The 14433-nt window shown below is 43.6% G+C and overlaps 1 protein-coding gene across 2 annotated transcripts in view; it reads left to right on the top strand.

The window, feature by feature from the left end:
* Positions 1 to 4775: 4775 nt before the first annotated feature.
* LRMDA (leucine rich melanocyte differentiation associated) overlaps positions 4776 to 14433 on the top strand; it is a 740402-nt gene continuing 730744 nt past the window's right edge. Inside the window, exon 1 of one of the 2 annotated variants that reach the window (XM_083440596.1) lies at positions 4776 to 5068. In XM_083440596.1, coding sequence (XP_083296722.1) covers positions 5039 to 5068 — 30 coding nt within the window. In that variant the 5' untranslated portion in view covers positions 4776 to 5038. The remainder of the gene's footprint in view (positions 5069 to 14433) is intronic. The other variant, XM_083440597.1, reaches the window with a different exon arrangement.

Here is a 14433-nt window from a genome sequence, read left to right as displayed (position 1 = left end):
CGGTTCTGGATTTTGCTCTTTTTGCCTTTCTGCCATTTCATATAAATCACTCAGTAGGGTATCTTCATATGCTGCTTCATACCTTTCTGTCTAGAAGGGCAAGATATTTTTTTAAAAATGAAAGACCAGAGTCTGAGATCTTTCCATACGCTGTATTGTCAAGTCATTTTCAGGCAACCTGCTCAATTTTACAGGTATATATTCTTTCTATATTTCAGTGAGTGAGTGAAAACCCATCATGCCTTTAAAAAACAACCTGCAAGTTTCCATTTGTTTGTTTAAGTAACATACTTAGTTTATTAAGAGCACCAAAGCCATCAATAGTTGTAACTATAGCCATTCTGTATGTACAGTTACAGACGCTTCAGGTTACGTGTTTTCGGGTTGCACACCGTGCCAAACCTGGAAGTACCAGAATGGGTTACTTCCAGGTTTCAGTGCTCACGCATGCGCATAAGCACTAAATCACACTTTGCGCATGCACAGAAGCGCTGAATTGTGACCCGCATGTGCGCAGACACGGCGCTGTGGGTTGTGAATGTGCCTCCCGCATGGATCACGTTTGCAACCCGAGGTTCCACGGTATATGGGAAATTTGAATGCGCTGATTGAAGGTGGTATCAAATATCAGGCTATTTCTTCATGAGCTAGAAACCTGACATTTGGTACACATATATAGTCGAAAACGTCCTGTTTATTGAGGTGGGGGTGAGGGAATCTAAATTTGCTTGTATGTCACGCCTTCAAAATGGAGGACATGACTGTAAAATGGTATAGCATTGCTTACCCAGAGGGGCCTGCCTGGTACCTAACTGAATGCATTTCCAACAATTTTTCTTTTGTTGATTGACCCTTGCTCGATTTGACTAAAGGCCAATGAGATGGGAAGCTTGAGAGCAAGGCCTGAACCCAACAACACACTTCCCACTTGTGCTCCCTAGCAACGATTTTTGGGTGGGTTGGTTGTTGTTGTTGTTGTTGTTGTTGTTGTTGTTTGTAAACTGGTGTCCTGAATCTTCTGGTATTCAGCTTCTTTGGATCTTCTGAAGTTCAAATCCGATGTTTTTAATTTTTAAATTCTCTGTTTTAAATTATCTGCTCCTGCTTTTTGTTTTGTTTTTTAAGTGCTTTTACTCACTGGTATTTTAAAAATGTATTTTGCTGCTTGTTATGTTTTTAGCTCCTATTTATAATTGTGTAAAGCTGCTCTTTATTGTATCTTGTTGGGCTTTTATGATTTTATGTTGTTTCGCTGTTTTCTTGTATGATGCTCAAAGAGCTATTGGGCACCTAATAAATGCAGAAAATAAATAAATATTGGACAACTAGATTGCTTTACCCCCTGGCAGAATGCAAAAGCACTCAAGCACAGTGCAAGCCAAATTGAAGATAGATGGTGGTTGGCCTTTGGGAGCAGTTCTTCAAGGTTCAAGCCTACTCAGATCTTGGAGGAGGAGGAGGAGCCTCCAGCAGATCTCCAGAATGCCAATGATTCTGAAGCGCTGTTGGCTCTGGATATCCCTGCCAAAGACTAGAGGTCACCACACCTGCTGCATGGCTTCCCCTAGCTGGATCTCTGACCCGCCACTTCCCATCTTCTTCAGGGTCATAGGAGCAGAGGAGATGGTGATCCAGATGGGAGCTTCAGCGCTGCCAGCCAGGTGCCTGGCTAGCTGCATCGGAGGCTTAGGATGAGGTGGTAGCTCATGGATCAGGGTCTGCCCAAGTGCTAGGAAGGAGCAGAGTCTCCAGCTTCTATGTAAGTCCTTGGTCTGAGCTACTTCATTGCCGGAGCAACAGCTCTTTCCCCAAGTTCCAGCCTTTTTTGTGAGGGAAATGGACAAGCAATTCCCTGCGGCAGCCAGGGGCATGTGTATATACTTGCAGAATGCATGCTGACTTTCATAATACGAACATATATACTTACCTTTGTGGCTGTCACACTTTTTCAGAGCTCTAGATAGGACACTATTAAGAGAATGCCTTCCAAAGGATTTTTTTGCTTCCAGGCGTGTGCTCAGCTCTGGGAGGCAAGAGATCACACATTTTTATATTGGAATGTGCTACTATGCCTGACAGCTATGTAAGAACAATGAAGAATGGTAGAAAAGGAAACAGCAACCACCTTATATATTAAGGTATTGGGGCTTTGCCCAAGATAAGGAAGGAAATGTAAAACCCATTCAAAACTGAGAATATGTTGCAGGACACACATTAGATAAGGTGATGACATGTACTATGTCACATCACCAATAGAAGTTGATCCAGTTTAAGATATCCCCTTATCTGCTTGTCTCTCTAAGGATCGGCATAGCATTAACACTCAAGAATAAACTTAAACACAGGACCAGATCTGAGTGTGCCTGCGGCCTAGGCAGAGGTCTGCATCCATGTAAACCCTCCATATCATAGTTTCTTATATGTATGTCTCTGTGTTAGCTGGGGTGGCTAGACAGCATGCCATCCATGATAAATGCAAATAGTTTTTCCTCTCCCTCCACCTCTCTCTCTCTCTCTCTCTCTCACCCCCCCCCCCCCACTTCCTAAACCCCTTGTGAAATGTCTACTTTGTCCAATGGGCAGGCTGGTCCTGCACACAAGTGCATGGGGTGGATTAACAATTTTGGCAACCACGTGCAAACCACACCACAATCAGGTGACTCAGTATTAATAACATACAATAACAAAATGCTGTCAGACCAGAAGTAACTATTCCATGAGTCAAGGTTAAACCTGCACTGCAGTTGGTGAATGTTGGGTGCCATTAAGGCTGAACCATAGAACCATAGAAGTGTAGAGTTGGAAGGGATCACGAGGGGCATCTAGTCCAACCCCCTGCAATGCAGGAATCTTTTGCCCAACGTGGGGCTTGAACCTACAACCCTGACTTTAAGAGTCTCATGCTCTACCGACTGAGCTATCTGCTTATCCAGTTGGCCGAGTGACAGGATGATCTGTGGCACACAAACCGCTAGAAAGTTCTGCATAAGCACCATTGAATTGAATATTAAAATGATGTTAATAGCTAGGCACAGCACAACTAAAATAAAAAGCACAGAATGGTCGCAAGCTTACAATACCATAGGCTAATCCAGGCATGGGAAACCTGTGGCCCTCCAGGTGTTTTTGGATTCCAGTTCCCATCACCATCGCCAATGGCCAAGGATTTTGAGAGCTATAGTCCAACATCTGGAGGACCACAGGTTCCCCATGCCTGGACTACACACACAAGAAGAGGCGAATGTACGGAGGATCATGAAAAGGAAATTAGGTTGGTGGTGTTGTAGTTCAGAGGCAAGTTATTAAGAGGCATTTAAACCCACCTTAAATCCAGGCTATTCCTCCCTTGCAGATGCATTTTTAGTAGCGCTTGTTCTGTGACTGGAGACCAATCTTCCCTTACTTTTGTCTCTGTAACCATAGGAGCGTAGTAAGTTGACTTATTCTGAGTCAGATCCATTGGTCCCTCTAGCTCAGTTCTGTTCACACTGGCTGCCAGTGGCTCTCCAGGGGTTCAGGCAGGAGTATCTGTCCCAGCCCTACCTTTCTTTCAGTGCTATTCCCAGCTCCAGCTGGTTCTCTGGCCACAACCCGTTGGTTCTCTGGCCACAACAACCAGGAAATGATAGACATAACATTTTACAGGGACAGGAAGAAATACCACGGACAGAATAATTGCCACACACAGGAAGAACAAGGATATAGTTTGAGTGCCTCACTTGTAGTTCTATAAATCATTTAATGTGTCAAGCACGAATGGAAGTTATTAATACTGCAGTTGTTGCATAAGGGATTACTATTTTGACCGGAATGTAATTGAAATTAGTAAGATTTTGGAATGCAGAAATAAAGAAAATAATCAAACTATCAAATATAGCACCCGGGTGTGTGTGTGGACCTGAATTATATAATTCTGTATTTTTATGATTGGTATTAGTAATTGCATTATAATTTGGTATTGTTATAGTGAGGCAATTATTGGATTGTAACTGAAAACTGAATAAAAATTGGTTAATTGGAATGATATAAAGTAATCAGGAAGAGGTGTCACTGCGGCAACCACAATAAAGAATTAATGCAACCATAAGGTGGGAGGGACGGGGGTGGCGCTGTGGTCTAAACCACTGAGCCTAGGGCTTGCCGATCATAAGGTAGGTGGTTCGAATCCCCACGACGGGGTGAGCTCCCGTTGTTTGGTCCCAGCTCCTGCCAACCTAGCAGTTCGAAAGCATGTCAAAGTGCAAGTAAATAAATAGGTACCACTCCAGCGGGAAGGTAAAGAGCGTTGCCGTGCGCTGCTCTGGTTCGCCAGAAGCGGCTTAGTCATGCTGGCCACATGACCTGGAAAAACTGTCTGTGGATAAACATCGGCTCCCTCGGCCAGTAAAACGAGATGAGCGCCGCAACCCCAGAGTCATTCATGACTGGACTTAACTGTCAGGAGTCCTTTACCTTTAAAGAGGGAGGGAAGGAAGCCGATTAGCTCATATGAGCCAAAAAACGTGAAAAATGCAGGAAGGATGTATTTAAATATTGTAAAATGAAAATATTATAAAAAAGGAAAAAATTATAAAAATGATCAACAACATCTGGGCACCCAAGTTAGAAAAAAAAAAAGGTAGTCTTTGGGAGGGGTTTCTTTGCTCCCAGGTAAGCTCATCCTGGGAGGAGAAGTTGCATCCCACCTCGGCCCCCGACGATTTTGGGTCGACACGCAAGAGGCCCCTCGCCTCGCTCACGTGAGGAACCCGGAATAGCGCGCGGCGTCAGTTAACACGGGCTCTTCCGCCTCGGGATCAGCTGACGACAGCTGGGCTTCCTCCCAGGGCATTTAATTGCAGGCGCAGCTGGGGAAGGCTGAGGAGCTCTTCTTCGCGCCTTTTTTTCTTTCCTTCCCCTCCCCCGCCCGTCGCGCTCCTTCCCCTCAGCCCACCAGGGGCGGCCACCTTAGGAGAAGCGAAAAGTCCCCTCAGGAGTCTTGCCTCTCCCTTGAGTGGGGCGTGTGGGGAGAGAGAGGCAGCACATTTTGGGGGCAGAGATGTCAGGGGTCGTGGTAAATGGAACTCAAGTAAGTGCCTCCCCACTCACCCACCTAACCCTATTTGTTTGACAGAAACGGTTGGTTGGGGGGGGGGCGTCTTTCGTTTCAGCGTCTCTCAGTTTCGCTTTCTTATCCCGCCCCCCTTCCTTCCTCAGCCTCTGCTTGGAGTCCTTTAAAACTTCTCTCTCGTGCTTCCTATTACCCAAAACGCCTGACTTCTCCCTCCCCCCCAACGCCACGAGGAGAAGATGAAGAAGGGGAAGAATTTCCCCTCCCTTTTCGCCTCATGGCGTCAGGCCCCCTTGTCCCAAGTCATGGGTTCAAGCTGGGTATGGGAAAGCTCTCTCAAATGACTATTATTATTGTTGTTATTGCATCCTATTGGATGTTCCTGCTCATTACAGCTGTTTTGAACTTTCTGGATGAGACATAGATGTGACTGGTGGTTGAAGACTTGCTTTCCTCTTCTCTTCTCCCGCCCCCATCCTCAGCAATATATCACAGCTTCTATAGCCTACATATAGTACAGTGGTACCTTGGGTTACATACACTTCAGGTTACAGACTCTGCTAACCCAGAAATAGTGCTTCAGGATAAGAACAGAAATTGTGCTCCGGCGGCAGCAGGAGGCCCCATTAGCTAAAGTGGTGCTTCAGGTTAAGAACAGTTTCAGGTTAAGTACACACCTCAAGAACGAATTAAGTACTTATCCCGAGGTACCACTGTAGTGGTATTTAAAACGAGAGTCATCACAGCGTCCCCTTTTTTGCTCTTCAAAATATGGCAACCCTAAATAATAATAAATTTCATTGCAAGAAAAGGTGCCTTGATAATCTGTTGTGGTGACCATAATCTCCGTTCAAGGTGCCATTTTGCAATTAGCTTATCTATGTGAGTTTCTTACACTGCAAGTAAGTGTGCACAGGATTATGGCAGAGCTTTCCAAACTGTGTGTCGGGACACGTTATTGTGTCAGCTGCAGTGTGTAGGTGTGTTGTGCAAACGCTCCCCATGCTCCTCCCAGGGCTGGAAAGGGGTTAGTTTAACCTCCGGTTTGCTAGTAAAACTGAATTACTGTGTCATGAAATGATGCAAAACTGAATTACTGCATTGCGAAATGATGCATGTCTAAAAAGTGTGTCACCAACATGGAAAGTTTGGAAAGCTCTGGAGTACAGGCTTGGTACACTCTCCTATGAGGCTATTTGTCAGACTGAGTGTGAAGCAGGGCTCCTGTGCCTAATGCATTAAAGGGATTTAGATACAACTTCTCCCATCAAGGTACTGCAGTTATAAGAAGCCTTACCTACCAAAATTCACCCTTTCCAATGCATGTATTAAACTGTCTTAATGCAGCTTGGAAGCTCTACATGGCCATGGGGTTCTGGAGGCTCAGACCTCTTTAGTGTGCCTGAGCATCTGTACGTTTCCTGAGTACCGTACAAGGCCATGGGCATATGGGAGAATCTCTTATGTCTGTAGCCTCATGTATTCTCTATGAACTTATTAAATAAACAAACAGCCCCCCAATAGTCTTAGAAGGTGATAGATTGCAACTTTTCATGGAGTCTCTTCTCCTTTTCCTTGGAGGTAACAGACATAAGCAATATTTGTGTGCATGGGTTCCCAGACATCACCTCTTTGGAACAGGGCTGTGCCCTCAAGCTCTTACTGTAGGGGTAATGTCCTCTAACTGTTGCTTTAAACTTCACTGTGGATGCAGAGTATATATTCTGCTTACTAGCAGAAGGTTTAAGTTTCTCTGACCCACAGATAAACTGATCAAAACCAAGCATGATCAAAACCAATTGCTGCTAAAGGGGCTGTGCATGTCTTATATGCTTTGTATGCAACAACCCTGTAATACAGGCCAGCTATTTTATCTTGACTGTTGCAGGTGGGAAAAGGCTGAGGAAGAGTGGCTTGCCTAAGGGCCACTTACTGAGTTCACAACAGTTGTAAGATTTGGACCAAGGGGGCTTCCAGCAAGCCCATTGAGAAAGGCATGCTTTCTTAACACGTTTTGTAGAATGCACTTTTGCCCAGGTGTTAATACTAATTATTATTCCTGCCATTATGCTGCAGCTGCTACCAACGTCCTCATTCCAACATGCTGTACTGTAAAGCCATGTCTCTGTGGGGAGGGTTCGACGCATGTTTCAGATCAGTTGTGGGTACTGACATAGTTACACTGAAGTTTTGCTTGCAAAACAGAAAATAATAAAATTGCACATAGCTGTCATGAAATTAAATATGTTGTTTGTGTGTTCTTTTTATTTTAAAAAAGGGAATTTACTGCCCATGCCTAAACTTCCATTTTCAGCATAGAAGTAACCATTTTCAGGTATGTGTGTGTGTGTGTATGTTCTTTGTTTCTGCAAGATAGAAACATACGCAAAGATAACTACAAACTATGTATCAATTTTCTTCCTTTTTTTGAGAAACATTTTGCACGGATTACAAAAACTTTTCATTGAGATAGCAACTAATGAATTACAACTATAAAAGAGCTCTGCTGTACCAGACAAAAGAGCTTTATTGCCTCTGAACATGGATGTTCTGTTTTTGCTAATAGCTGTTGAAAAACCTATGTTCTCCACAAGGTTTGTCTTAACACCCTATGCTAATGATCACCACTGTCTCTTTTGATAATGATCTGTTGTGTAGAAAAGTCCATTTTCTTATCCAAAATAAGTTGTGCTGTTGAGCAATCCTGTGTGATCCTTCTTTCTTGTTAGGCTTGATGGTCTTCACTATACAGTCGTACCTCTGCCCCCAAACACCTTGGAAGTTGAAGGTTTCGGCCCCTGAACTATTGAAAACTGGAAGTGAGTGTTCCAGTTCTTGAACGTTCTTTCGAAAGCCGAACATCTGACGGGGCTTCCGCGGCTTCCGATTGGCTGCAGGAGCTTCCTGCAGCCAATCAGAAGCTGCGCTTTGGAAGTTGAACGGACTTCTGGAATGGATTCTGTTCAACTTCTGAGGTATGACTGTATACATGCTAAACATTTTTTCATGATTATGGCTAAGATTTGTTTTAGAGCACTAAACCTGGAGCTTTCTCTTGCTTGTCACAACATTTAAAAGGCGTGGTCCCTAAAAAATGAAGAATCAGTTACCATAGTTTGACTATATACATATTTGGAAGTAGGTCTGAACACATTCCATGGGATTTTTATCCTGGTAAGTGTATTTTTGGATTACAGTCTAAAAGCCAGAGCCCGTGTGAATTTATTCAGAAGTAAAGCAATGTTTGAAATTCGCCAGGTGTGTTTTGCAATTGGGGTGGGTTCAATTGCCACCATGTGGGGATCTCTGGATACCAGGCTGGTGACTGACATTTCCATCTGGCTGGCCCCTCCAACTTTCCTAAGCTGGTGAGCACAGAAGAGCTTATTTATTGCACTTATATCCTGCCTTTTTCTCCAAGAAGTACATGGTTCACACCCTTCCTCAGTTAATCCCTACAATGAACCTGTAAAGTAGGTTAAGAGGCTGTGACTGGCCCAAGGTCACCCAATGAGCTTCATGAGTGAGTGAGGATTAGAATCCTGATCTCCTAGGTCCTAGTCCAGGGGTCAGCAAGCTTTTTTAGCAGTGGGCTGGTCCACCGTCCCTCAGACCATGTGGTGGGCCAGACTATATTTTGAAAAAAATATATGAATGAATTCCTATGCCCCACAAATAACCCAGAGATGCATTTTAAATAAAAGCACACATTCTGCTCATGTAAAAACACCCTGATTCACGGACTGTCTGTGGGCCATTTTGAGAAGGCGATTGGGCCACATCCGGCCCCTGGGCCTTAGGTTGCCTACCCCTGCCCTAGTCCAATACACTAACCATTACACCACACTGACCTCTTAGAGTACTTCTGCTATGGGACACCTATCTACAGTAAATTAAGTAGGTAAATAAATATGGGCTTGAATATGAATTAAATTGGTTTTATTCTGGATTGTTTTATTTGATGTTTTAATGTGTTGTAAACCACTTTTTTCTTTAAAATATAAAGTGGTAAAGAAATGAAAGGAATAATAACAATGACAGGGTTGGTGTGTGTCCTCTTTTTCCAGGACATGCCCTGGAAAAAGGGCAAGGGTAAATTTTCTTTCAGGGGTAAAATTTCTTTCTGGGTGGATTTTTTAAATTTGCCAAAATGTCTCTGGCTATACTTTCTGGATGAGACATAGACATGACTGGTGGTTGAAGTCTTGCTTTCCTCTTCTCCTGCCCCCCTCAGCAATAGATCACAGCTTCTATAGCCTACATATAGTAGTGGTATTTAAAATGAGAGTCATCATAGTGTCCCCTTTTTTGCTCTTCAAAATATGGCAACCCTAAATAATAATAATAATAATAATAATAATAATAAATAAATTTCATTGCAAAAAAGGGTGCCTAGACATTCTGTTGTGGTGACCATAATCTCCATTTAAGGTGCCATTTGGCAATTAGCTTATATATCTGAGCTTCTTACACTGCAAGTAATTGTGCACAGGATTATGGCAGAGCTTTCCAAACTGTGTGTTGGGACAAGTTAGTGCAGGGGTCAGCAATCTAAGGCCCATGGGCTGGAAGCGGCCCGTGGAGGTCATTTGACCGGCTCATGAGTCGCCCCTGAACCAAGATACCGGCGAAGCACAGCGCAGCACAGCAGTGGCGTAGCGTGGGTTGTCGGCACCCGGGGCAAGGCAAGTAATTTGCGCCCCCTAACCCGTGGATTTGCGCCCCCTAACCCTAACCCCCAGACGTTGCGCCCGGTGCGGCCGGCCCCCCCTGCACCCCCCATGCTACGCCACTGCAGCACAGGGAATCACTTCCGCTGTGCCAAAATTCACTCCTGCGCAGTCACTGAAAATCGTGACTGCGCACCTCATGCAAAAATCACCTCATACGTGCCTGAAGTCCAGCCCACAGAGGGATCTCCATGGGACCGATCCGGCCCAGGCAAGATAAACCTTGCTGACCCCTGCGTTAGTGTGTCAGCTGCAGTGTGTAGGTGTGTCATGCAAACGCTCCCCATGCTCGCCTCAGGGCTGGAAAGGGGTTGGTTTAACCTCTGGTTTGCTAGTAAAACTGAATTACTGTGTTGCGAAATGATTCATGTCTAAAAAGTGTGCCACCAACATGAAAAGTTTGGAAAGCTCTGGAGTACAGGTTTGGTATACTCTCCTATGAGGCTATTTGTCAGACTAGGTGTGAAACAGGGCTCCTGTGCCTAACACATTAAAGGGATTTAGATGCAACTTCTCCCATCAAGGTACTGCAGTTTTAAGAAGCTTTACCTGCCAAAATTCTCCCTTTCTATGCATGGATTAAACTGTTTTAATTCAGTTTAGAAGCTCTACATGGCTATGGTGTTCTGAAGCCTCAGACCTCTTTAGTGTGCCTGAGCATCTGTACGTTTCCTGAGTACTGTACAAGGCCATGGGCATATGGGATAATCTCTTATGTCTGTAGCCTCATGTATTCTCTATGAACTTATTAAATAAACAAAGAGCCCCTCCCCCATAGTCTTAGAAGGTGATAGATTGCAACTTTGAGTGAAGCCTCTTCTCCCTTTCCTTGGAGGTAACAGACATAAGCAATATTTGTGTGCATGGGTCCCAGACATCACTTGAAGATGTTAAGTGCAGATAGCATGAATTTCTGCCTGCCTGCCTAAAAGGGTGCACTGCTTCTTTCCAGAAAACCAGAAGGACTTGTGGTCCCACAAGCTTCATGTTCAGAGAGATGTCAAGGTTGTTTTGCGCTGTTGTTTTGATATGACTTTTCAGTGGGAATCAAAATGCATTTTAGTGCTGGGAGTAGCACCCTCTATTACTTCTTCATGAAGCTCATAGTTACACTATGAAACTCTGTCTCACTGGTGGCAGTGATGGCTTTAAAAGAGGATTAGACAAATCCATGGAGGAGAGGGCTATCTATGGCTACTAGCCATGAGGACTGTGCTCTCTGCCTAGTTGGAGGAAGTCATGCTGGAGGAGGAGAGTGCTGCTCTGCTGCAGGAAGGGAGACAGCTGTTGTGCTTGGGTCCTGCTTGTGGATTTCCCACAGACATCTGGTTGGCCACTTTAAGAACAGAATGCTGGACTTACCCCAGCACAAATTATGTAAGCCACTCTCCACATCATAGTTGCACAATGTAGCTGGTGAAATGGTGCAGAGTTTTTCTTAGACTTTGGTGAAAACTCCCCAAATTCCAGTCAAACCATACTTATGTGAGATGTACATCATTGTGGGCAAACCTAAAGTGTGAGGTTAATCTACTGCAGCTTTCCCTGGTGTCCTCCAGGGAACTACAACTCCCATAAATCTGGCTCATTGGCCATGTTGGCTGGAGCTAATGGGATTTGGAGTCCAGCGAAGGCTTCTTTACTGCATTGGGTGACTGCTGTCTTCAGATTCTGACTTCATCATTTATATATAGGCAAGGAGCAAACTTCTAAATCCTTGAACTATTTTGCTCTGAAGTAGCCTTGGGTGCTATTTTCTTAACAGATGTCAATAGTCCTACTTGTAGATTTGCGATAATGATACTGATAAAACTGCAGCTTACTCATCTGCATAGCCAAACACTCCAGGGCTTTAAAAGTCTGCTCCTCTATCATATAATTGCATACCACCAAGGTCCTGCCTATTTTCTTTTGAGTCCAAATTCCTACTGACAATAAACTCCTAGTGTACTTCCCCTGCCTCACACTTTGGCCATAGTGAAGTTGGACACACATTCTGACTGCAGGGGAACTCGGTATTTTTAAGAACCCATTAACCCTTTGTGCATCTTACAAGGTTAGAATACATGCTGATCTTCAGCACATGCCTGCACAAAGTGCCTGTTTGGTGGGGACAGCTTGTCTCAGTCTACTTGGTGCCCACTGAACCTTGTAAATTGGTTGGCTGGGCGTGCTCTCCAATCATTCAAAGTCCATGCAATTTCTGAGACTTCTTTGTGTGGCAGCTTTCCCATATTCTAATATCCACACGGTTGAAAGCAAAACCATATGGATATTGTAAGAATAAATCTGTGAGTAAACCTGCCACACAGCTGTGCTATGTAAGTCAAGGCAACTTCTGAAGAGAGGAACAGCAGTTGTGTGGAGAAGCTGCTGGAACTAATCTGGGTTAATTTAAAGGAATTGTCAGATAAACTTCACCCCAGAGTTTCAGGCTGTTATAAGTCTCTGCTAATCTTTCTTCTTGTGCTTTCTTTCTTGGTCTGATTTTTGGCTATATAAAAGTACTTAGATCACAAACCTAAGTGCTTTCTCATGGAGGACAAATTCTACTGAAACCAGTGAGTCCTTCTAGGACATGTAAGTAAACATGATCAGGGTGGGAATGCAAACATATCTACATTCCACGAGTATCAGTGGAATGTAAGTACTTGTGTGTGCAGTGAATTTTCCCTAGTGCCAGGGTACAGGGTCCCATTTGTACACACTACTTCTGTTGCTGTACTTCTATATGATGCTAGCATTTCCCCTTTGTGTTGCTACATATATGGAAGCCCTACTTGGACTCATGGGGCAGTTTCACTGATTTGTAGCATGCATGTTATGAACTGGAGTTCTTAAGAATTGCTTCACCCAATAACATCAGATTTTCAAACAGATTATTTTAAGAGCTATATGAAATGGTGGCTTTTGTTATGTGGTGGTGCTGTCTTTAGGCATGGCAGTGCCCAGCTAACTTTGTCATTGCTTTAAGATCTTCCTTGCAACCATTGGCCTTTACTTTGTCCCCTGAGTCGTCATCATCATCATCTTCTTCTTTGGTGATCACTCATAGCTGAGTAAGATTGTCTTCTATGAACATGGTCTGAACAGTGAGTCTATAAGTGACTGTGGAGGCCAATTCTGGATCTAGACGTCCTTCCATAGGGGGGACATAGGTTTCTGGGTGGGAGTTGATTGTGATGAGGGTTTGCCAAACATGCCTTCCTCTTAACACATTTCTCCCTTTCATCCTGAATTCGAGCATCTTCAAAGTCCATGACACCTTTGGTAACGGCTGTTCTCCAATTGGAGCGCTCACAGGCCAGTGTTTCCCAGTTGTCAATGTTTATACTACATGTTTTTAGATTTGCCTTGAGAGAGTCTTTAAACCTCTTTTGTTGACCACCAACATTATGCTTTCCATTTTTAAGTTCAGAATAGAGTAGTTGCTTTGGCAGACGATAATCAGGCATCTGAACAACATGACCAGTCCAACGAAGTTGATGTTGAGTAATCATTGCTTTGACACTGGTGATCTTTGCTTCTTCCAATACACTGGCATTAGTTTGCCTGTCTTCCCAAGTGATGTGTATTTTTTTCGGGGGCACTGTTGATGGAATCTTTTGAGGAGTTGGAGATGGCACTTATAAGTGTAAACATAAAAGTGGCATCCTGTCAACCAAGGCTTGAACCAAATGCTTAAAGATCATGGACATAAAAAATAAACAAATCCCCAGTGCCAGAAATATCATCATTAGTGTGTAAGTTCTGACATCCTTGGTGGGCCACTGAGATTAAAGCACCTGTTTATAAACTCTCATTGGACTGGAGTTAGTCCAACAAAACAGTTTGGTCAAAGAAATAAATTTGCGTTTTTTATGCCACGTGGAGCCTTCACTCTTCAAATAGGACCTCACCAGGCCAATTTCAGTTGTGCAAACAGAATGATGTGGCAGCAGTTATTAACTAGCTATTGTCTTTATCTGGATTTACTAACTTGAGATCACTGGAGCAGACCATAGAATAGTTGCTTGAATCGGAAGCTTCCCTGCGCAATCCTCTGCAGGTCTGCTCAGAGGTCCTAGAAAATTCAACTTCCAGGCCAACGTTTATAGGATTGCAGTCTTGGTTGTGCTTTAACAGGGCCAGAATCCACACTAGAAATAAACATTTCTTTCGACTTTGAATTGGGTTTGGGGGGGCTGGCTGTACTTTTTTGCATTTTTTCTTGGTGTATATATTAGGTGACCCCGTGTATTTTTGAAACAGCTGGTTTTGCAGAAAGTTTGTTTACTCCAGTGCTTTTGAATATATAATTGTGGTAGTTGTGGTTGGATGTGGCAGGGAGTGCAAGTGTTTGTTCCTTGGAGGCTTTATGCATCCCTTTTGAAGTACAAAGTACTCTGAAATGGATATGTATTTAGTGGCGGGAAATTGTAATAGCACTTTTATGGTACTCTAGAGTGTTCAAACAATGAATTATCTCAGTGTTTTTTTTATTATGACTCTTTAACTTTATGCTTCATAACTAGTTTCTTGATTATAACAAATGTAAAATGAGCCCCTAATCTCACCTTTTAATAATATATTTTGTCAGTAGTACAATCCTGCTAACTGAATCGGCCCCATAGGGTCTTGGGACTACTTTCTGTTGGACTTCCTTTTTCATGA

Source organism: Podarcis tiliguerta (genome assembly GCF_965153285.1).
Source record: "Podarcis tiliguerta genome assembly, chromosome: 5".
Taxonomy (NCBI): domain Eukaryota; kingdom Metazoa; phylum Chordata; class Lepidosauria; order Squamata; family Lacertidae; genus Podarcis; species Podarcis tiliguerta.
This window is presented reverse-complemented; position numbering and strand designations above follow the sequence as displayed.